The sequence below is a fragment of the Pipistrellus kuhlii genome, unplaced genomic scaffold (assembly GCF_014108245.1).
Source record: "Pipistrellus kuhlii isolate mPipKuh1 unplaced genomic scaffold, mPipKuh1.p scaffold_m20_p_59, whole genome shotgun sequence".
Classification (NCBI taxonomy): domain Eukaryota; kingdom Metazoa; phylum Chordata; class Mammalia; order Chiroptera; family Vespertilionidae; genus Pipistrellus; species Pipistrellus kuhlii.
Genome location: NW_023425561.1, coordinates 1,148,377 through 1,169,423, shown reverse-complemented (window position 1 = coordinate 1,169,423; position 21,047 = coordinate 1,148,377). Strand labels below are relative to the sequence as shown.

The 21,047-nt window shown below is 53.3% G+C and overlaps 3 protein-coding genes and 1 non-coding gene across 9 annotated transcripts; all 4 read left to right on the top strand.

Annotated features, from left to right (window-relative positions):
• Window positions 1-1,311: 1,311 nt before the first annotated feature.
• Window positions 1,312-1,502, top strand: LOC118707321. Its single transcript, XR_004984226.1, has one exon. It is a non-coding gene; the product is annotated as a U2 spliceosomal RNA (small nuclear RNA).
• A 1,698-nt stretch (window positions 1,503-3,200) lies between these two features.
• Window positions 3,201-8,082, top strand: WDR74 (WD repeat domain 74). 5 transcript variants are annotated; one of them, XM_036417278.2, is made up of 11 exons: window positions 3,202-3,360; window positions 3,450-3,556; window positions 3,644-3,765; window positions 4,782-4,857; window positions 4,990-5,136; window positions 5,296-5,397; window positions 6,285-6,385; window positions 6,678-6,733; window positions 7,271-7,416; window positions 7,501-7,557; window positions 7,863-8,082. In XM_036417278.2, exons 1-11 carry the CDS (start codon window positions 3,297-3,299, stop codon window positions 8,040-8,042), a joined length of 1,158 nt encoding a protein of 385 aa, XP_036273171.1. In that variant the 5' UTR covers window positions 3,202-3,296; the 3' UTR covers window positions 8,043-8,082. The 5 variants fall into 5 exon arrangements, with proteins under 5 accessions (XP_045430081.1, XP_036273172.1, XP_036273171.1 ...); XM_045574125.1 differs by lacking the exon at window positions 5,296-5,397 and having other exon boundaries at window positions 3,201-3,360; XM_036417279.2 differs by lacking the exon at window positions 7,501-7,557 and having other exon boundaries at window positions 3,201-3,360.
• Window positions 8,083-8,106: 24 nt separating this feature from the next.
• Window positions 8,107-8,686, top strand: TEX54 (testis expressed 54). Its single transcript, XM_036417298.2, has 2 exons — window positions 8,107-8,319; window positions 8,421-8,686. The coding sequence occupies exons 1-2, from the start codon at window positions 8,241-8,243 to the stop codon at window positions 8,624-8,626; spliced, it is 285 nt and encodes a 94-aa protein (XP_036273191.1). The 5' UTR covers window positions 8,107-8,240; the 3' UTR covers window positions 8,627-8,686.
• Window positions 8,687-8,904: 218 nt separating this feature from the next.
• Window positions 8,905-19,930, top strand: STX5 (syntaxin 5). 2 transcript variants are annotated; one of them, XM_036417282.2, is made up of 11 exons: window positions 8,905-9,058; window positions 9,721-9,967; window positions 11,009-11,079; window positions 11,243-11,298; window positions 11,414-11,484; window positions 14,743-14,859; window positions 14,943-14,999; window positions 15,175-15,256; window positions 15,567-15,673; window positions 15,832-15,953; window positions 18,411-19,930. In XM_036417282.2, the coding sequence occupies exons 2-11, from the start codon at window positions 9,740-9,742 to the stop codon at window positions 18,568-18,570; spliced, it is 1,071 nt and encodes a 356-aa protein (XP_036273175.1). In that variant the 5' UTR covers window positions 8,905-9,058; window positions 9,721-9,739; the 3' UTR covers window positions 18,571-19,930. The 2 variants fall into 2 exon arrangements, with proteins under 2 accessions (XP_036273175.1, XP_036273176.1); XM_036417283.2 differs by lacking the exon at window positions 8,905-9,058 and having other exon boundaries at window positions 9,331-9,967.
• The last annotated feature ends 1,117 nt before the right edge of the window (window positions 19,931-21,047 follow it).

Genomic DNA, 21,047 nt, shown 5'->3' with positions numbered 1-21,047 from the left:
GGCTGAGGGACCCTTCCACCCCAGTGCACAAATGTCATGCACCACGCCTCTAGTCCCTTCATAAAGCCTTTGCTTTGAGCCTATAAAACAATTGCTCATGCTGAAACCGGTTTGGCTCAGTGCATAGAGCATCGGCTTGCAGACTGAAGGGTCCCGGGTTCGATTCCCAATTGGGGGCATGTACCTTGGTTGCGGGCACATCCCCAGTTGGGAGTGTGCAGGAAGCGGCTGATCAATGTTTCTCTCTGATTGATGTTTCTAACTCTCTATCCCTCTCCTTTCCTAACTGTAAAAAAATCAATAAAATATATTTTAAAAAAAAGAAAAAAAAAAAAAAAAGAATTGCTCATGCCCTGACCGGTTTGGCTCAGTGGATAGTGTCGGCCTGTGGACTCAAGGGTCCCAGGTTCAATTCTGGTCAAGGGCATGTACCTTGACTGTGGGCACAACCCCAGTAGGTGTGCAGATAGGCAGCTGATCAATGTTTCTCTCTCGTCAATGTTTCTCTCTCTCTCTGTAAAAAATCAATAATATATGTATATTTTTTTAAAAAGTAAAACAAAACAAACAATTGCTTATTTAAATTTGATCTACACCGGCCCCACCCCCTCTCCCAGGATCCTGTGTGCTGGAATCAGGAACCTCCGAAAGGCCTTGTGGCTCCCTGGGGTGGATGTGACAAGTCAGTGAGGAACCCAGGAAAGAGCCAGGATGCGCGGAGAACTCAGTTCTGAAGGCCGCCCTTCACTGTGTCCCCACTTCTGAGGCCCAGCGCCCAAGCCCGGTATCATTTCCCCGCTAACAGGGGAGACAGGCACCTGCCACGTGGAGGAGCCATGGAGCAGGGATCCCAACTCAGCAATTTGGACGCCAAGCCCCGGGCTCGGGAACCGCGGCCTCGTCAAACGTGTCCCCCAAAGGGGGCCACCGCCACCCGCCGCCTCTCCAACCCACGGACCCCTAGCGAGCCCTCAGGACGCGAGACTCAGCCACCGTCTGGGAGCGAAGGAGGCCAAGCGGGCGCTGCAATGACGACCTGCATGTGGACCAATCCCAAGGCTGTTACAAAGAGGAGGGGCGGGCTTATGCAAAAATACATCCAGCAGGGAGCTCCTGGGATAAACAATAAAGAATTCTAATGAAGCCCGTTTCCCAAAGTCTGTTATTATTTTTAAGAAAGAGGATAATAGACACCTGGGTTGAAGAACTATGCCGTGTTGAGGACAATCTAATCGTTATGCCATAAAAGTAACCACAAGTGCAAAAGCTACAGGAACGGTAAGCCGGCGCAGAGGGGGGGGCGACAAAGGCATCGCTTCTCGGCCTTTTGGCTAAGATCAAGTGTAGTATCTGTTCTTATCAGCTTAATATCTGATACGTCCTCTATCCGAGGACAACGTATTAAATGGGTTTTTGAAACTAGGAGATGGAATAGGAGCTTGCTCCGTCCACTCCGCGCATCGACCTGGTATTGCAGTATCTCCAGGAACGGTGCACCCCCTCCGGGGAACAATGGCGATTCAAAGAAAGACTTAATTTACTCCCTGGCAAGAAGTAGTAAGATTAGAGCTTCCGTTTAGGTGGGTTGGTTTCCGGTGCGCTCCTCCTTGTCCCTTATCCCACTTTCACCGTTTCAGAAGGCAGATTTCAGCCAGGCCAGTTGACTCTGTGAGTTGGAGTATCGTCCCGCTCACTCAGTTCCCAAAGGCCAGTTCCTTCCAATTCTGCTCAAGGCACAAGCATGTTTCTTTCTCTCCCTTCTTCTAAAATCAATAAAAAAATACATCCTCGCCCAAACCGGTTTGGCTAAGTGGATAGAACTTCGGTCTGCGGACTGACTCTATACCCTCTCCTTTCCTCTCTGTAAAAAAACAATAGATTTGAAAAAAGTATATGTTAAAAAATACATTCTCGGATGGGGGTGTTTTATTTTTACAGGAAAAAGATGGAAATTTATCGAGAAACAAGCACAGATTCCCACATGGGGAGGGGGAGAGAGTCCCCGGGCAAGGATTTCGCCCTTTCCAGTTTTGCTCAGGGGTTGGAGCATCGGCCTGTGCTGCGCGCTCAAGGGTAGCGAGTTCTATTTCGGGTCAGGGGCGTGCACTTGGGTTGCGGGTTAGATCCCGGCCCCAGGGTGGGGGCAGAGAAGTCGCTCGGGAGGCAACCAATTGATGTGTCTCACACTAGGTTCTCTCTCTCTTTCTCTCTCTCCCTTCCACTCTCATTAAAGCAATGGAAGAAACGTCTTTGGGTAAGGATTTTAAACAATAAAAATAAAGGCAGATTTCTAGATCTAATCCTATCAGCCTTAAAAACCCAGACGTCTCTCCCGACTTGACTTTACAATGAGGAAGACCGCACAAATGAGGAATGGATGGATGTCTCGCAAAAAATAAAATAACATAAATTAAGGTGTAGGGTTACAGGGAAAGATGGTGTTTGTTCTGATAGGCTCGATTCAGAGTAGAACTGTGTGCAACGACGTCAACATCAGGTCCGGGCTGCGAAGTGCACCCAGGGTCCCGTTTCCTTGGTAATAAAGTAAATGTGGAATGTTGGGCTCAGCGTTCTTACTGGCGGCTCTGCAGCTGCGCTGACAAAGCTGCTTTTCCGTGGAAGACAATCTGCCAGGCAAGAGGGGGATGCTTTATTCTTACTGATATAACTTCACACAACAAGGTTTCTGAGAGTCCGTGATTTCAGAGATCAAGTAAGAAAACAGTCACTTGAAGAAGGGGGCCGTTATGACATTGCAGCTTATCCTCGGGAGGAGTCCTGTTTCTATGAACTTTGCAGATTTTCACTCTGAGCTAGTTTTTACCATCCCCAAACCTCGATGTGAGGCCAATAAAAATGGCCTCCTATCTCCACCTTTCCAAAACAGGGAGCTGGGTTAAGGTCGTCGGCTTCATTGCCCCCGTCGTTCTTTGTTTCGTGTCTTTTATACTCGAGTTTGAAATCACGCGTCGCCACAGTGATTTGCATGGTGTCTGCAGCAGAAACAAACCAGCGCGGTGCTGGGGGAGGAGGGGGCGGGAGGTGGCCTGGGGCTGGCTTGCCTACGGCCCACGTAGGACGAGATCCGCTGCACGTGAAACCTGGCCAAGGTGCTCTTCAGATCCTCACAAACGTCTCTATGTTTTCACTCCGCATTGAGAGGCCGGAGGGAGCGGGCGGGCGGCTAACACGCTGCGGGCCCTTTAAACGCCCGGAGGCCGTGCGCCCGGATGCCACGCGGCGCGCTCTGGTGACGTAACGCGGCGCCGGAAGTGCGGCCGCCTGCCGGCTCCGTCATGGCTGCCGCCGGGGCTCGCTGGAACCATGTGTGGGTCGGAACCGAGACCGGGATCCTGAAAGGTGGGTGGCAGGAGCCGGCGTCGGGAAGTGGGGGAGAGGGCGGGGTCGCCCGCTCGCGGCCCGGGGTGGCTGACGCCCGCGTCCCGCAGGGGTGAACCTTCAGCGCAAACAGGCGGCCAACTTCACGGCGGCGGGGCAGCCGCGGCGCGAGGAGGCGGTGAGCGCCCTGTGCTGGGGCGCGGGCGGGGAGACCCAGGTGAGCGGCCGGGGCCGGGCCGGGGCCGGGGGATCGGGAGCTTCGCTCTCCTCGCCATCCTGCCCTCCTGCCCTCCTCTGCCCGCAGATCCTGATGGGCTGTGCCGACCGGACAGTGAGGCGCTTCAGCACCGAGGAGGGCAGGTTCCAGGGCCAGAGGCACTGCCCCGGCGGCGAGGGCACGTTCCGAGGCCTCGCCCAGGTTGACGGGTAAGACCGAGCCCCTCGCTGAACGCTGAGGGAGAGCGCCGAGGCTCCCGCAGGACGGCCGAATAACGGCGATCAACCCTTAGGTGACTCGGACCTGGACTCGGTGACAGGGACGTGTGTCCTGCCTTCTTTCGTTCATTCCTATAACAAGCGTTTATTGGACACCTGCCGAGTTACAGGCATTGAGCGGAGTGCAAGGGCTGCAGGTACACCAGACACGCACACAGTACCTCCTGTTACACCGTTTGCATCTCCGAGGGATTCCCCCCCATTCCATAACCTTTGCGTGACCCTGCGCAGGTCATTTCGTAGTTTACTAGCAGAGGATGGCTTTAAATGGGGACTGACAGCCGCTCACAGTGTGACGAGGCTCCCACGGGAGAGGGGAGGAGGAAAGCCCTGGTAGCAGTTACTGGCCTAGCTTTCTCCCTAACGAAGAGCGGAGGGTGTGGGCAGGCGGGGTTTGAGGGTGATAACTCTGACAGGTGAGGTCTAGGAGGCTGTGGGATGGGAGAAGTTGAAAGTGGGCCTTGAAGGGTTGGTAAAGTTTTGACAGGTGTGGAAAGGGGCGAGGGCATTTTGGAAAGCAGCTACTGCCTGGGCAGAGGCCAAGGATCGGTGTGGGGCTACAGGGTACCTTTCAGGGAAGATAAATTGAATGATCCTGACCCTTGGTGACCGAAGAAAGATGCCGGGTGCCCCTCCATGTAGCTGCGGGTGACAAAGGCACTTTGCTTTGGGGAATCACAGTCTTGACTTTTGGTTCTGACATTTGCTGAGTGGGCAAACCTTTGAATTGCTCAGAGCCTCCGTTTCTTCACTTATAAAACCTCACTCTGTCAAGGAAGTGAAATACTGTTCTAGTACACTGAAGCCAAAAACTGTCCAGACCCACCTTACCTGGAGGCTTTCTTAGGAAGAGGGCTGGTTAGAGTCTAGTTAATGGAGTGGCGGTCAACTAGGACTTAAGAGAATACTTTCACACTTTTTTTTTTTAAACCTTCCTCTCCCTGCAGCACCCTCATCACCTGTGTGGATTCTGGGATTCTCCGAGTCTGGCGTGACAATGACAAGGAGACGTCCTCTGACCCAGTGAGGCTCCCTGCCCCGCCCCTCTTGGGGGGGGGGGCGGGGAGGAGTGGAATGAGGGCTTTGGGGGAGGGAGGGTGACCAGGGATTCAGGAACGGACTTCCATTTCCCCTCTCATCTCTCATTCTTTCCAGCTCCTGGAACTGAGGGTGGGCCCCGGGGTGTGTAGGATGCGCCAAGACCCAGCGCACCCCCATGTAGTTGCCACAGGGGGGAAGGAGAATGCTCTGAAGGTGTGGGACCTGCAGGGGTCTGAGGAGCCTGTGTTCAGAGCCAAGAACGTGAGTGGCGGGCAGGGAGGGACTGGGTCTGCGGTCCAGGGAGGCTGGGCCACTGACCATGAGTCAGAGACCAGATGGGCTTTAGGGGATGACCAGATGGCTATAGGAAGGGGCACACTAGCTCCCCACAACCTGTCCCCCATTGACCCACTCCACCAGGTACGGAATGACTGGCTTGACCTGCGAGTTCCCATCTGGGACCAGGACATACAGTTCCTCCCTGAGTCACAGAAGCTCGTCACCTGTACAGGGTACCACCAGGTGAGGTACCCCCCCACCCTTACCTGCTACTGGGCTTAAGCAGCCTCCTAAAGACACAGCCCCCTGCAGAGGGGGCCCCTGTCCTCTGTCACAGCCCTCCTCACCGCCCTCCCATCCCTGAGCCCTCAGAGGAGCACGCCTCTGTCCATTTCAGCCCGTAGCCTTCTCTTACTGTGCTCTCGGATGGAGTTTGCTGAACGATGACTCTTCATGTTCCTCCATCTGGAAGAGAGAGGAGGGAGGAGGGAGCATTTCCTTCACAGGGTGCCGGTGTCACGAGAGGACATTGGGCTGCAGGTCAAGAGATCTGGGTTTCTGGCCCTGGTGCGGCCTCTGACTTGCTCAGGACCCAGGCCTGCCTCTCCTCTGGCCTCAGCCCCCCAGCGCCTCAGGAAGGGTCCAGCTGGGGACCGTTAGTTAGTCCTGCCCCAGGCGGGCTGGGTCCTGGCTTGCTGTTTCCTTTGCTCTGCGCACTGAAGTCTGATCTTGGTGATATGCTTCTGTTGCAAACACACTTGAGGACTTCCTCTGTCCTCCCTTGTTCAGGCTAAACCTCTTGGCTTGAAATTCAGCACCCGCTGACAATGGTGCTGCCCTGCTGCCCATGTCAGGAGGGGGGTCTGCGGGGAGGGGCTGGTCACACGTGAAGACCAGGGATGCTGCCACTTCCCGACCTGGGGGATCACTTCCCTAGGCTAAGCAGTTCTCCCCCACCCCCAACACGGAGAAGAGGGCTACATTCCAAATGAAAGTTTCTCTAAGAGAGGCTCATAAACAGGAAAGCAGTATATGAAGGAGGGGGTGAAAAGGAAAAAAAAAGAAGGAGGGGGTGAAGATGTGGGGCTGTGGGCTGAGGGTACCCTTGTGATAGTTAAGTCTTCTTCCAGGTCCGTGTCTATGATCCAGCCTCCCCCCAACGCAGGCCAGTCCTAGAGGCCACCTATGGAGAGTACCCGCTGACAGCCATGACGCTCACTCCCGGCGGCAAGTGAGTGTTTAGAGTAGGGGTGTCGAACTCAATCAGAGAAGGGGCCAAAATCTAAAATCCAGCCTAAATCGCGGGCCGAATGGTTTACTGAACAGTCATAAACTGTCATTGTGATGGAAACGCAGCGGAGTGCAGTGATGACAGTGAGGTGCGGGCCACATTGCAAGGCCTGGCGGGACGGATTTGGCCCGCGGGCCTTGTGTTTGACACATGTGGTTTAGAGGGTGAGGAGGGGTCAGGAAGGACTTGGGAGGCTCCTGCTAACCCCATCTGCCTCTGGTCTACTCCTCAGCTCAGTGATTGTCGGAAACACTCATGGGCAGCTGGCAGAAATTGACCTTCGGCAAGGTAGTGGACTGGGGAGCCCTGCGGGGGGTTGGGGGGGCAGGATTCCCTCTGAGGCAGTACCTGGGGCGGTTGAACCCTCATGTAGGTATCATTTTGGGTTCAAATCCTGATTTCAAAAGCTGTATGTGCCTGATTTCAAAAGCTGGTTTGGCTCAGTGGATAGAACTCCGGCCTATGGACTGAAAGGTCCCAGGTTTGATTCCGGTCAAGGCATGTACCTTGGTTGCGGGCACATCCCCAGTGGGGGGTGTGCAGGAGGCAGCTGGTTGATGTTCCTCTCTCATCGATCTTTCCAACTCTCTATCCCTCTCCCTTTCTCTCTGTAAAAAATCAGTAAAATATATTTTAAAAAAGAAAAAAGCTGTATGAGCTTGGACAAAGTACTTCACCTCTCTGTGCCTTAGTAGACCTGTAAAATGGATTTAATGCTGACTCCTATCTCAGCGATGAGGATTAGATCCCAAAGTGAAAAATGATTCCAACAGTCAATCCTCAGTTCTGGTGGTTTGGCTCGCCTAAGGCCTCCCCTTTCTCCAGGGCGCCTGCTGGGCTGTCTGAAGGGGCTGGCAGGCAGTGTCCGAGGGCTGCAGTGCCACCCTTCCAAGCCCCTCCTCGCCTCCTGTGGCCTGGACAGAATCCTGCGGGTGCACAGGATCCGGAACCCCCGGGGCCTGGAGCACAAGGTGAGAGCCTGCTGTCTCCTGGCCCCCCTCCTATTTCTGTGCATTCCATGGGTTTGACTCCTTAAGGGCCCTGATCTCTTGCAGGTTTATCTGAAGTCTCAACTGAACTGCCTTCTTGTGTCAGGCCGGGATAACTGGGAGGTGAGCAGTTTGGTCTGGGAAGAGCATAGATGTGAGAATTGGTTTCCCCTGGGGAGAAGGCAGCAGCTGGGACAGAGACCGGACCTGTCCCTCTCCCTGCCACATGACTTCCTGTCTGTGAGGAGTGTAGGTAGTCACAGTCTGACAGGGTTCCTGCCCAGAGTGACACGGGCCATGGACGGGGGTTGTTTCCCAGGGCGGGAAAGGGAAGTGTGGTACCTGGCAAGATCACTTCCCAGGGAGAGCCTCCTTCCCTGTGGGTCTCTTCCTGTGCCCCTGGCGCCTAAGCTTTCTCCACTCACTAGGATGAGCCGCAGGAGCCTCAAGAGCCCAGTCAGTTGTCCTCAGAAGACACAGAGGCGGATGAACTGTGGGCCTCTTTGGAGGCAGCTGCCAAGCGCAAGCTCCCTGATTTGGAACGGACATCGGGGGCCTTCCAAACCAGACGGAGAAAGAAGAAGCGGCCTGGCTCTACTAGCCCCTGAAGGGTCCGATCTCACTTTGTAAATAAACAGCTGACACCCATCGTGATCCCGCGCCTGCGCCTTTTGTGATGGGAGAAATTAAAGGGGTGGCTGCTCTGGAGCTGGGGCGGCGGGATATCTGACGTCACAAAAGCTGGCGGGGCCAGGTGGGCTGGAGTGGTGGCTCCCAGCGCCGGGCGTTCCGGGCCCTAGCGGGCCATGGGCTGCTGCCAAGACAAGGACGTGCCAACCTCCGGTGGGAAGCCCAAGGAGGTCGGATCGGAGGAAGTCGAGGAAGGTGGGAACAGAAACAAAGCTGGGGTGTCCAGGGAACGGGAGAGGAGTCAGGGTCGGAATGGGGGAGGGGGGAGGAGTTCAGCGGCCGCTTCATCCTCGCAGACACCACGGAGGAGGTCGATGTGAACTCGCCGGACCACCGGAATCCCAAGTCTAACGAAAGCCTTTTGATCACCGTGCTGTGGCGGCGGCTATCCTTGTTCAGCCGTCGGGGCTCACGGTCAAACAAGAGGCAGTCAATCAAGCATGGGTGTACGTTCCAGGAGAACAACCCGGAGGAAATACGGGAGGAGCCGGAGAAGGGATGACCCCAGCTCGGCTCTCAGTCCTCCCCAGCTTCCAGAGAATAAAGTTTCTAATGTGTACTAGCCAGAGCGCTTGTGCCTCTGCGGCCCCTCTGCCCGCACCACCCGGGCTGCGGTCTCTTTAAGGCAGGTCCTCCCCAGGGGTTGGCCCAGCCCAATGAACCCCCTGCTCTAGTTCCTAGGGGCGGGGTCACAGCAGCGGCCTGGCCAATGGGAGAGCGGAGTCGTTCTTGTAGTTGGGCGGGGGGCGTGTCCCTCGGGTTGCCGGGCTCGAATAAGCGTGTGCCGCCCTCTGGTCACCGGAGGTGGGGCTACGTGTGGGTGACGTGGCGGCTTCTAGTCTTCGGTCGAGTTTCGGAGGCTTCCGCGCCCGGGGAGTAGGCGGTGACGACCCAGGAGATTGTGGCAGCGGCGGCGGCAGGCGGCGGAGCGGAGGTAGGACTTGCTCTAAGAGTGGTCTGGCCGCCGTGTCAGCTCGGGGCCGTGGCTTTCTGGGGGCGATGACGATGGGGGGCAGGGGAGGAGGGAGGAAACCAGGGGCGAGCGGACTAGTCTTGCCGGCCGGACTCCGGGTGAGCGAATACCTCGGTGTCCAATCAGGAAAGCCTCTGTTAAGAAAGACGTCGGCAGGAGCTAATCGTTAGTTGCAGTTCCCCTGGAAGGCGGAGCTTGAGTGGGGGTGGGACTTCCTGTTTCAAATAAACACCCAGAGATTTCTCCCCCTCCGCCCTCCGGAGTGTGTCCCCCCTCCGGAGGTCCGTTACCCTTCCTCCCTGAGGCGGGGAAGAACCCCGTGGACCCCGGAGGGCCCAGGGAGGGCCTGGGGCAGTTGCACAGGCCGAGCTGGAGCTTCCGGGCCGCGGGTCCTGCTTTTGGTCCTGTCTCTGCTTCGCGGCCCCTGGCCCGCGCCCTGGCGGCCCGAGCCAAGTTGGAAGAAGCGTGAGGAGGGGAGCGGCTTAGGCCAGAGAGGAAGTGGGGCCCCGCCTGTTGCTGGCTGGGCCCCGGGATCTGCGCTTGGCTCCGGGGCACAAGAATCTGCTGGCTGGGGGGATCTCTGGGGAAGAGGCCTGGGAATGACACTCTCCCCTCCACAACAGTCCGAGGTTATGCGTCTCAATGATCCCGAGGAAACGCTACGGGACTAAGAACACGGATCAGGGTGTCTACCTGGGTCTCTCGAAGACACAGGTCCTGTCCCCTGCAACTGCTGGCAGTAGCAGCAGCAGCGACATCGCCCCTCCGCCTCCCCCAGTGGCCCTGGTCCCTCCCCCTCCCGACACCATGTCCTGCCGGGATCGGACCCAGGAGTTCCTTTCTGCCTGTAAATTCCTGCAGAGCCGCCAGGTAAGGACCAGGAGTGGGAAAGAGAGAGAGGCAGGGGTGAGCTCTGCTGGGAGCTGGGAGAGGCCGGGTCCAGGCACGGCTGTTTGGGGGCATTCTTGCGGGAGCCTGATGGAGAACTGACCAGGCGAGGAAGGGTCGGTGGGACCCATGAAGAGGTGGGCTAGCTACCTACAGGCAAACATACGGGCTTTGTCCTGGGAGGGACCTGGAGGGGAGGGCTGCTGGTCCTGAAGGAATATCTTGGGATGAGAGATGGCTACGATATATTGGGTTTGGATAAGGAACAGGTTCTAGAAAGAGCCTTTAGCCCAGAGACAGCCACTTTGAATTCTAGTTCTGGTAGAGTTCTGCCACAAGTTTGCTCTGTTTCTGTATCTGTAAACTGAAGGAAGTTTTCTAGAGGAGTAACTTTTATCAAAACCACTTGGGAGTGCTTTTTAAACAGTTGCATTCCCTTGTCTTGGTCCAGACTGTGAATGTAGGTGGGACCTGAGTGACTGTCATTTCACATACCCTCACTGCTCAGCACTGGTTAACACCTGCTCTCCTACATGCTCTCCAAGAGCTTCCCAGTCACCCTCTTGGATGCCCAGGTGGGAAGACTAAAACGGCAACATGAGCTGTATTTATTTATTTAGTCGTTACAGTGTACCAGCTATTTCGCTGAAACACTTTTACAGCCCTGTGCCCTTTCATCTTAGCGACAACAGTAAGGGGGTGCGTGGATGGTTTTCGTTTTATAGGAGAGGAAGTCCAGATTCAGGATGGATTAAGTAACTTGCCCCAAACACCCCAGCTACTCAGTGATGGAATCAAGATTTGAACCCGGGTCTCTTTGTCTTCAAATCTGGGCTCTCTCATCTACTACTACCGCTACCACTACTACTACTACTACTACTACTACTACTACGGCCACTACTACTACCAGCTAGACCCTCTGGTGGAGAATACCATAGTCCTAGAGAGAGTTTAGTGGACAGCTGAGCACAGTGAGAGCTGGTGATGTTCCCTCAAGCTTCACCTCTCGCCATTGCCTTTCAGAATGGGATTCAGACAAACAAACCAGCTCTCCGTGCTGTCCGGCAGCGCAGTGAATTCTCCCTCATGGCCAAGTGAGTTAGAGAAGTGGAGCGGGCTGACGCCGCGTCCGAGGAGGAGCAGGCCGGCCGTGGTGGCCTTGGCCGTGAGGGCTGGAACGGGTTGTGCTGGAGCGGATGGGGGAACAGGCTCTCTCCGGCTCTTTCCCACGGTGTTCTCCCTGATGCTTGCTTGCAGGCGCATTGGGAAAGACCTCAGCAACACATTTGCCAAGCTGGAGAAGCTGACAATCTGTGAGTGTTCTCGGGGGGTGTCAGGGATGGGGCAGGGGACCGGAGAGGGTGGGGGAACCGTGCTCCCCGAGTCTTCTCTTTGACGTCACCCGTCCTGCCTTCTTCATCTCCGCAGTGGCGAAGCGCAAGTCCCTCTTCGATGATAAAGCAGTGGAGATCGAGGAGCTGACTTACATCATCAAGCAGGTGAGCGACGAACGATAGCGAGAGCCCAGATTTCCAGTCAGGTCACTGCCGTCCTTTTCCGTTGCCATGGAGCCCCAAGCAAGTTTCTGGAGTTAGCCCCAAACATCTTGCTCATCCATTGAGTCTCTAGATATCGTTTTATGACCTACCATGTACAAAGCACTGCGCCGGACACTGCGCTCCCAAACGTGAGACAAGATTCTGCCTTCAAGGGTTTATTGTCTAGAAGAGTCCCAGCCCCAGAACATGCGAAGGAGATGAGTGTATAGGAAACATTTTACAAAAAGGTGAATGAAAGGGAGGCATGTGTTACACTTTCAACAATAAAGATTTTTTTTTTAACTTATTTTATTGATTTCTTACAGAGAGGAAGGGAGAGAGATAGAGAGCCAGAAACATCGATGAGAGAGAAACATCGACCAGCTGCCTCTTGCACACCCCCTACCGGGGATGTGCCCGCAACCAGTGTACATGCCCCTGACCGGAATCGAACCTGGGACCTTTCAGTCCACAGACCGACGCTCTACCGTTGAGCCAAACCGGTTTCGGCTCAACAATAAAGATTTTTAAAAATGGATGAAATGGTCTGGAACACGGGGAAGGATTTTTTTAGAGGATATCAGATCTGAGCTAGCTTTAAAGCTTGTATAGAGCCAGTGAAGAAAATTCCAGACAGAAAACTGAGGGCAGAGGTATGGCTCTTAAAAGGGAAAGTTCAGGTCTTTGCTCAGATGTCAGCTGCTCAGGAGGCCTAGCCTGATTGTGCTGTTTAATACATCCAGCACCCACTGCTCTGATCTCCCGTCCCTGCTCTGTTCTTTGTTTGTGTTTGTTTATTTAGTCACTAGAGGCCTGATGCAGCATTAGGCCTTCCTTCCCAGGGCTGTGGGTGCCCGGGACTGTGGGCACCCTGACCCGGGCTTCTCTCACAGCCCCACCTTCATCGCGAAGGATGTCCGGTCTAATTAGCATATTATGCTTTTATTATTATAGATTACTTTTTTAATTGATTGATTTTAGTGAGGAAAGGGGAGAGAAATTTTGATTTGTTCCACTTATTTATGCATCATTGGTTGATTCTTGTATGTGCCCTGACCGGGGATCAAACCCGCAACCTTGGTCTATGAGGGTGATGCTCTAACCCAGTGGTCGGCAAACTCGTTAGTCAATAGAGTCGCAAACCTCAGCTCATGAGCCACATGTGGCCGTGGCTTGCCGACCACTGCTCTAACCAACTGAGCTGCCGGCCAGGCTGTTTTCCTTTCGATAGCACCGAATCATTTCAGTGTTTCGTATAATTAGCTCATGATGTTTACTGTTTGTCTTTGTTCTCTCCCAACTATCTCATTTCCCTCAAAAATGAAAAACCAAAAACAAAAGGGAAGTGCCCCAACAGCGGAGATCTTTTTCCTTTCTGCTTGTTCACGGAAGAACCCCAAATGCCTGGGGCAGTGTCTGGCCTTTGGTAGGTCCTGGGTACTTGTTGACCGAATGAGTCATTGGCAGGAGATGGATGAGGCCTTCAAGGTAGAGGGGTGGGTGGCTGCTGGGAAGCCCCTTGTGGACCTTTGAAGGAGTATGAACCCACTCTGAACGCCATGGCTGCTGACGATTAGAACCTGGACCCCAGTTCCGTCTGAGGGTCACTGGCCTGGCCCAGTCTCTACAGTGCGATTCCTCGCTTTCCCAGCTCACTGTGATAAGAATGAACTGCGGTTGGAGGACCGTGGAAGGAGGGGAGAAAACACTGGAGCCTGGGTGGGCAGGAAGGCTCGGAAGGACCCAGGGCAGAGGTGCTTCTGGCAGAGGCCAAAGGGCAGACACACTCAAGAGCTGCTGTGCTGGGTAGAAAAGGGGTTCCACTAACTATTGCAGTGTTACAGCATAGCTACGCAAGAACCACAGCTGGATTCAGGCAGACTTGAGTTCAAATCCCAGGCCCACCCCTTTGTTCTCTTGGGAGAAAACAAAGACCTAAGCACCTAACTGCTCTGAGCTTCAGTTCCCTCAGAAATAAAGGAGCTGGTAACAGTACCTACCTCTTCGCCTGGGTGTCAGGATCCCCTCGTCTATTTCCAGTCACTCGCATTATTGAGTGCATTTGCTGCCTGGTTCTGGGGATTGGGCAGCGAACAGGACAGATGTGTGGTTCCTGTGTTTGGGGAATTCCTTTCTGAGTGGGTAAACTAGGCACTATACCAGTAAACAGAAAAGGCAATTTCAGGCAGTGGTAAAATTTTTAATAAGAAATAATGTAAGCCCAGCTGGTGTGGCTCAGTGGTTGAGTGTTGACCTATGAACTAAGAAGTCATGGTTCAATTCCTGGTCAGGGTGCATGCCTGGATCCCCAGTGGCAGGTGTGCAGAAGGCAGCCTATCAGTGATTCGCTCTCATCTTTGATGTTTCTGTCTCTCTTTTCTTCTCCCTTCCTCTCTGAAATCAATAATAAAAAAAAATTTATATATATATATATATATATATATATATATATATAAATTTTTTTTTTTTTTTAAGAAAGAAAGAAAGAAATAATGTAAGTGGGTTACTCAGGACAGGGGCCTACTTTAGATGGGGTGATGCAGGTTGGGGGTAAACAAGTGACTCAGACCTGAATGTTTAGGGAAAGGCCATTTATCCAAGATAGAGTGGGAGCACTTCTAGGAAGTGAGGAAAGCAAAGGAAGAGCTTCTAAAGTGTGAGCGACTTTGGTAAACGAGAGGCTAATGGGATTGCAGCATAGTGTGAAGGAGACTGCAAGGGGTGAGATCAGAAATGGGGGTGGGGGGCCAGACCGTGTAGCACCTGTGCACGCCCGGCAGGGTTAGGGTTGGGTGTTAAAGGTCATGGGAGGACTGTAAGCAGAGGGCTGTGTGTCCCACTTCGGGCTGCAAAGACCATGCCCGTTGCTGCGTGGAAAGGGGTTGTGGCGGCACAGCCCCAGGAGGAAGGCCGCGTAGGAGGCCATGGAGCTTTTTAGAGAACAGATGGTTGGGTGAGGCTGGGCTCCGTAAAGGTGAGTGGGCAGTTCAGCTGGTTCTTTGGCTTCTTTCTAGGCTCCATGTGGGTTAAGAGAAAGAGTTGAGGATGGCTCTAAGATTTTGGTCTGAACAGCTGGTGAATGGCAGTGCATTTACCAAAATGGCTGCCTTGTAATGCCAGTAGCTCCCACTGTCTTCCCTGCCGGGGATGTCCATGCGGGAGAGACACTGGCCGAGGACTTCTTGGCTGACACTGCTTTTCTGTTGGCTCTTTCACCAGGATATCAACAGCCTCAACAAGCAGATCGCCCAGCTCCAGGACTTTGTGAGGGCCAAGGGCAGCCAGAGTGGCCGGCACCTGCAAACCCATTCCAACACCATAGTGGTCTCCCTGCAGGTGGGACCTGGGGGCGGAGCCGGGGAGACGACAGGCAAGAGGGTCTTGTCTTCGTTTGCTGACGCTTTCGCTTTCTCTTCCAGTCGAAGCTGGCTTCCATGTCTAACGACTTCAAATCCGTTTTAGAAGTAAGGACAGAGGTGAGTGGCGTCTGTGTGGGAGGGATAGGAGTCGGAGGATAAGGATCCAAGAGGAAATGGGGGAGAGACAGGTGGAAGGCAAGGGAAGAGGGACAGAGCCATGGGCCCACAGGAAGGGGCCTCGCATACCTGCCTCCAGAAGCCTCAGACCTTTGCGTTTCTCCCCCAACCCCAGAACCTGAAGCAGCAGCGGAGCCGGCGGGAGCAGTTCTCCCGAGCGCCTGTGTCAGCCCTGCCCCTGGCCCCCAACCACCTGGGTAAGTCAGGCCATCCGGGGGTCCAGAGGGGGACAGCCTAGGTACTCTGGTTGTGATGGCATCTTCTAAGGGCGTGTTGGGTAAGAGAATACAGGGGCAGGGAGGTAGCTAAGCTTTCTCTCTCAGAGGTCAACTTTATCGATGGTGTTCCAGATCCACACGTGGCTTCCACGTTCTCACTGTTCGGGATGAAATCAGTCACGTTCAGAAGAACCGTTACTAATAGTTTTTGTGCATATGGGCTTTGAAACTGCTTTTCACAAATAAAATACCATGTCAAAAACACACACACCGTGTCTTCTTCCCTCAGGAGGAGGTGCCACGGTTTTGGGGTCAGAGTCCCGTGCCTCCGGGGACGTGGCCATCAACATGATGGACTCTCGGACCAGCCAGCAGCTGCAGCTCATTGACGAGCAGGTACTGCTTCTTTCTGAGCTGGGGGAGCTGCCCCGGTGTTCTCTGGGGGCCACAGCCAGTGTCGGGAAGGTGCCATGTGAAGCGGAAGCTGGGAGGGTCCTCGGGAGGCAGACTCTGCTGAGGAGCTCCAGTGCTCAGGTTCGTGCTCTGCTCCGCAGGATTCCTACATCCAGAGCCGCGCCGACACCATGCAGAACATCGAGTCCACCATTGTTGAGCTGGGCTCCATCTTTCAGCAGTTGGCACACATGGTTAAGGAACAGGAAGAAACCATTCAGAGGTGAGACACTCTCTCTTACCCCAGACTGAAGAGCTTTTTCTCCCTGCGGGTGGTGGGCATCCTAACGGTCCCCAGGGTCAGCCGTTGGGAGAGGAGGGTCCTGCCCACCCCAGACACGGCTCACCGGCTTCCGTGGACTGCACAGTGTGTGCAGCACCTGTTCCCTGCCAGGTGCGGGGCACGGCAATGAAGAGAAAAGCAAAGCCTCTCTTTCTGGAGCTTAACTTTGTGTGTGTGTGTGTAAGGTATCACACCTGCTGAAGGGATTGATAAGTCATTTCAGACAGCGAAGCAGTCACAGAGGGAAAGCAGGTGAGGTGTTAAGGGAGTGGCTGGCCAGAAGGTATATCAGATTGGGTGGCAGAAAGGGCCATTCTGAAGACCACGTGTTGATTAAAGCGGAGACCCATGCAAAGAGAGAGAGAGTGTTGTAGGCAGTGTGGACAGCTGAGGCTCTAAGATGGGACGCTCTGGCTGTATTCAAGAATCCCAAGACCAGCATGGCCAGAAAGTAATGAGCAGGGCCGGAGAGGGACAGGGTGAGGTGGAGGGAGGCGGGCAGAGCCCACCATGGGAGGGCCTCTCTGCTCCTCTGGTGCCACCTGCTGCTGTAAGAGGCATTTAAACCTTCAGTCCGCAGGCAGATACTCCATCCACTGAGCCAAGCCAGCTGGGGATGTAAGAGGCAGTTGGTACTTACTATTCATTCAACCGGTTATAGCAGCAATTTCAACCCGTGTGCAGCAAGAATTTTTAAAATACACAATATCGGATTGTCTAGTGAGGGACACGGACCTTTCTTCCCCTTAGATTGTCAAATAAAAAAATGAGCCGAAATCGGTTTGGCTCAGTGGATAGAGCGTCGGTCTGGGGACTGAAAGGTCCCGGGTTCGATTCCAGTCAAGGGCATGTATCTTGGTTGCGGGCACATCCCTGGTAGGGTGTGTGCAAGAGGCAGCTGATCGATGATTCTCTCATCGATGTTTCTAGCTATCCCTCTCTCTTCCTCTCTGTAAAAAATCAATAAAAATATATTATATATTAAAAAAAATGACAACAGAGCTCTGGCCAGTGTGCTCAGTGGATAGAGCATCGGCCCACCCACCAAAGGGTTGTGGATTGGATTCTCAGTCAAGGGCAGGTCAAGGGCATGTACCTGGGTTGCAGGTTTGATTCCTGGCCCCATTGGGGGCTGGTGCAAGAGGCAACCAGTCAATGTGTCTCTCACATGGCTAAAAAGCAATGGAGAAAAGTCTTCAGGTGAGGATTAAAAGAAAAAAAAAAGACAACAGCCAACACAACAATAGCCTGCTCATGTGAATGAATCAAAATTATTTTTTTGTCAGATTGGCAAAAATCTACATTTTTTTAGTAGTTACATGTGCTGTGAGATGAAAAAGGTTGAAAATTACTGGGTTATAGAGATATAGGTACAGCCTTGGGCAAAAGAGATAAACAGTCCAGAACTTAAAGCTTAGTAGGGGAGATTTATTATTAAAACTACACATATGGCCCGGCTGGTGTTGCTCAGTGTTTGAGCATTGACCTATGAACCAGGAGGTCACAATTTGATTCCTAGTCAGGGTACATGCTCAGATTGCAGGCTTATGGGTAATTTTCTCTCATCATTGATGTTTCTATCTCCCCCTCTCTCTTCCTCTCTAAAATCAATAAAACTATCTTTTTAAAAATATGTATTTGCCGAGACCGGTTTGGCTCAGTGGATAGAGCGTCAGCCTGTGGACTGAAGGGTCCCGGGTTCGATTCTGGTCAGGGGCATGTGCCTTGGTTGCGGGCACATCCCCAGTGGGGGGTGTGCGGGAGGCGGCTGATCGATGATTCTCTTTCATCATCGATGTTTCTGACTCTCTGTCTCTCTCTCTTCCTCTCTGTGAGGAATCAATAAAATGTTTAAAAAAAAAAAAAAAAAGAACCAGGATTTCCTGACTGGAATGGCCTGCGAACTTTTATTTATTTATTTATTTATTTATTTATTTATTTTTATTGACTTCAGAGAGGAAGGGAGAGAGAGAAACATCAATGATGAGAAAGAGTCATTGATTGGCTGCCTCCTGCACGCCCCACTCTGGGGATCAAACCCACAATTCAGTCATGTGTCCTGATCAGGAATCGAACTGTGACCTTCTGGTTCATAAGTTGATGCTCAACCACTGAGCCTGGCCAGACTCCAGAGTTTTTTCTACGCTCTCACATGCTCACACACACGCACACAAATGGGATCATACTGCATATAAACACTTTGTTTCAAATTATAAGACAAAGTTTATTTGGAAAATTACAAGCGTGTCTTTCCCTTCCGGGAACAGCCGGAAGGGAAAGACACGCTTAACCATTTTACTCCTACGCACGGTGACCATCTTTCCACATCACTAACTATGCTTCAGTGGCAGCTTTCTAACCAGTGTCCCGTGTTCTCTCCTTCCTGCCTGTCTCCAGGATTGATGAGAACGTGATGGGAGCCCAGCTGGACGTCGAGGCCGCCCATTCCGAGATCCTCAAGTACTTTCAGTCAGTTACCTCCAACCGGTGGCTCATGGTCAAAATCTTCCTCATCCTCATTGTCTTCTTCATCATCTTTGTGGTCTTCTTTGCCTGAACCTTCTCCGCTCGGAGGCACTCCGTGGGGGTTTGGAACCCACCTGGGAGGGCAGGTGGCCAGTGCTGCCACTGAGCCTGTGCAGGGTGCTTGGGAGAAAGGCCCTGTTTTCCTGGAACTGCTAAGGATGGCCACTGCCCCCGGTCCCCCACCCCTCGCCTCTAGCCGGCCACCCTGTCCTCTCCTTACCACCCTCGGGCCCTGAAACACGGCCTGGGTTTGGTTTCTGCTGTGAAGTGGCTGGAAAGGACCAGTGGCCACCTGGCACCAGTGGAGGAGGCGATCTCCACTCGGAGATTTTATAAACCCTCCCGGCCTCTCCCACAGGGAACTCTGGCAGCAGGGGGAGAGGACGCCCTTCCTCACATCCCGAGAGTGAGGAGAGGAAGCGAAACTGCCCCGGGACCAACTTTCCCATCTGGGTTAAAATCTGACCTCCTCCTTCCTCTCTTCACTATGTGAGGCAGGGGCCCTGAGCACCTCAGCTGCCCGCACAACCCCGACTTTGGCTGCTGGTGACTCAGTCTGCCAAATGAGCTGCAGCTGTTTTCTCCCAATTACAGCAAGACTGACAGCCTCACTAGCCATGTCGTCATTTCTGGGTGGGAGCGTCGAGGGGCCTAGGCAACACCCAGTTCAAGAACTGAAAGGGTTGGCCGATGGCTCCGAGGGGCCAGGCTTTGGCTGTTGCACAGTGGCCTCCAGGCAGGAGAAGCAAGTACCGCAGCACTTCGTTAGCCTGGCAGCCTCCCTTCAAAGGGGCAGGCAGGACCTTAGTGCATTCCTGATTGGTGGCAACTTCTAGGACCACCTCCAGCAGTTTTCGAACCTGTTTCATCTGCATCTAACTGGTTGGTCCCAGTTTTTCCTGGAGCTGGATGAAGCAGGAGCTCTGCTGCCAAGAGTGAAAGGTGAAGTGAAGAACTCATTCCCAGCTCCAGCTGAGGCTCTGGGTTCCCTCCAAGCCTCTCACCCAGCCGTCAACAGGAGAAGGAGACCAGCCTGGAATACCCACCTTCCAAGGAGGTTAATATGCTTTGTCATTCCTGACCAGGACCCACAAACACATCATTATGAGATCATTGGAGTCCTCTCATTGCAACATGAGGGAAACTCAAGCTGTAGAGACAACAGTCCCCATACACTGGCTTGGCCCTAATACTTTGGGGGGGTCTAGGGAAGCCCATGCCTTTTCTAGCACCGGCATTTTAATATTTCCTCTCCCCTTGGCCTCTGTTCAGCAGGTGGTCTTGTTAGACTCGTCAATACCCAGTTGACACACCTGTGGGCTGGCACAGCACATCTGTGGTAGATGGGGAGGTTTTTGAAGACAATTGCTCACTAAAGCCTGACAAATCAATTGTTTGACTCTGCAACACTTCATGGAGGGGGAGCATAGATTAGAAATTCATTTCACAAATATTTTTAATTCCTACCATGTGCCAAGCATGGTAGTGAACCCGCTGCTAAGAAAAAATACAACACAAAAAAACATGAATTAGCCAAGGGCCCTGCTCTTTTGGAGCTTCTGTTTAGTTGTCTACTTTTTTTTTTTTTCTTTTCTTTTTTTTTTAAAATATATTTTATTGATTTTGTACAGAGAGGAAGGGAGAGAGATAGAGAGTTAGAAACATCGATGAGAGCGAGTCATCGATCAGCTGCCTCTTGCACACCCCCTACTGGGGATATGCCCGCAGCTAAGGTACATGCCCTTGACCGGAATCGAACCCGGGACCCTTCAGTCCCCAAGCCGACGCGCTATCCATTGAGCCAAACCAGTCTCGGCTAGTTTTCTACTTCTTGACAATCTAATATTTATTTAATTTCAGGAAGGGAGAGGATGAGAAAAACATCTATGAGAGAATCATTGATTGGCTGCTTTGGGCAGGCCACACTGAGAATTTGGGGCCACAAAGCATATGCCCAGGCTGAAAATCAAACTGTGATCTCCTGGTTCATAGGTTGACACTCAATCACTGAGCCACGCTGTCTGGGCTAATTTTTAGTGTTTTTACTGTTTTAAAGAGAAAAGAGGAAGGGAGGAGAAATGAGAAATATCGGGCCGCACACCCCTTGCTGGGAATCCAGCCGCAACCTGGGCATCCTAGGTGGATGCTCAACCACTGAGCCACAATGCCGGGTTTGATAGTCCAATTTAGAGGCAAGAAAAGCGAAGAATAGATCCTCAGCTGGCAGAGGGCTGAGCTGAGACAAACACTGGCTGGGTTCCTCCAGGGATCTGTGAGCAGTCACTTGGATCTCCCTTTCCTCGGAAGCTCTTCGTGTGGCCCCAGTTCCCTGTTCCTTTCGCTGTCCTGGGCTTCTCCAGGCTTCTCGCCGCTCCAGCGATTATCCAGGAGGTGCTGATTATCCAGGAGGTGCTGGCGTAGCAGCGGGCGGATAAAAGCAAAGAAGCCACCTTCCTGTGCTCGGCGCCCTCTCGTAAGAGGAAGGGCGTGCGGCGGAGGCCCCGCCCG

Bases quoted from the DNA above. Each gene is read 5' to 3' on its own strand.
- TEX54 (XM_036417298.2), top strand. From the start codon at position 8,241: ATGGGCTGCTGCCAAGACAAGGACGTGCCAACCTCCGGTGGGAAGCCC. The intron at 8,320-8,420 runs GTGGGAACAGAA...TCATCCTCGCAG, and splicing joins ATCGGAGGAAGTCGAGGAAG to ACACCACGGAGGAGGTCGAT.
- WDR74 (XM_036417278.2), top strand. From the start codon at position 3,297: ATGGCTGCCGCCGGGGCTCGCTGGAACCATGTGTGGGTCGGAACCGAG. The intron at 3,361-3,449 runs GTGGGTGGCAGG...CGCGTCCCGCAG, and splicing joins CGAGACCGGGATCCTGAAAG to GGGTGAACCTTCAGCGCAAA. The intron at 5,137-5,295 runs GTGAGTGGCGGG...CCACTCCACCAG, and splicing joins CTGTGTTCAGAGCCAAGAAC to GTACGGAATGACTGGCTTGA.
- STX5 (XM_036417282.2), top strand. From the start codon at position 9,740: ATGATCCCGAGGAAACGCTACGGGACTAAGAACACGGATCAGGGTGTC. The intron at 11,299-11,413 runs GTGAGTGTTCTC...TCATCTCCGCAG, and splicing joins GCTGGAGAAGCTGACAATCT to TGGCGAAGCGCAAGTCCCTC. The intron at 15,000-15,174 runs GTGAGTGGCGTC...CCCCAACCCCAG, and splicing joins TTTTAGAAGTAAGGACAGAG to AACCTGAAGCAGCAGCGGAG.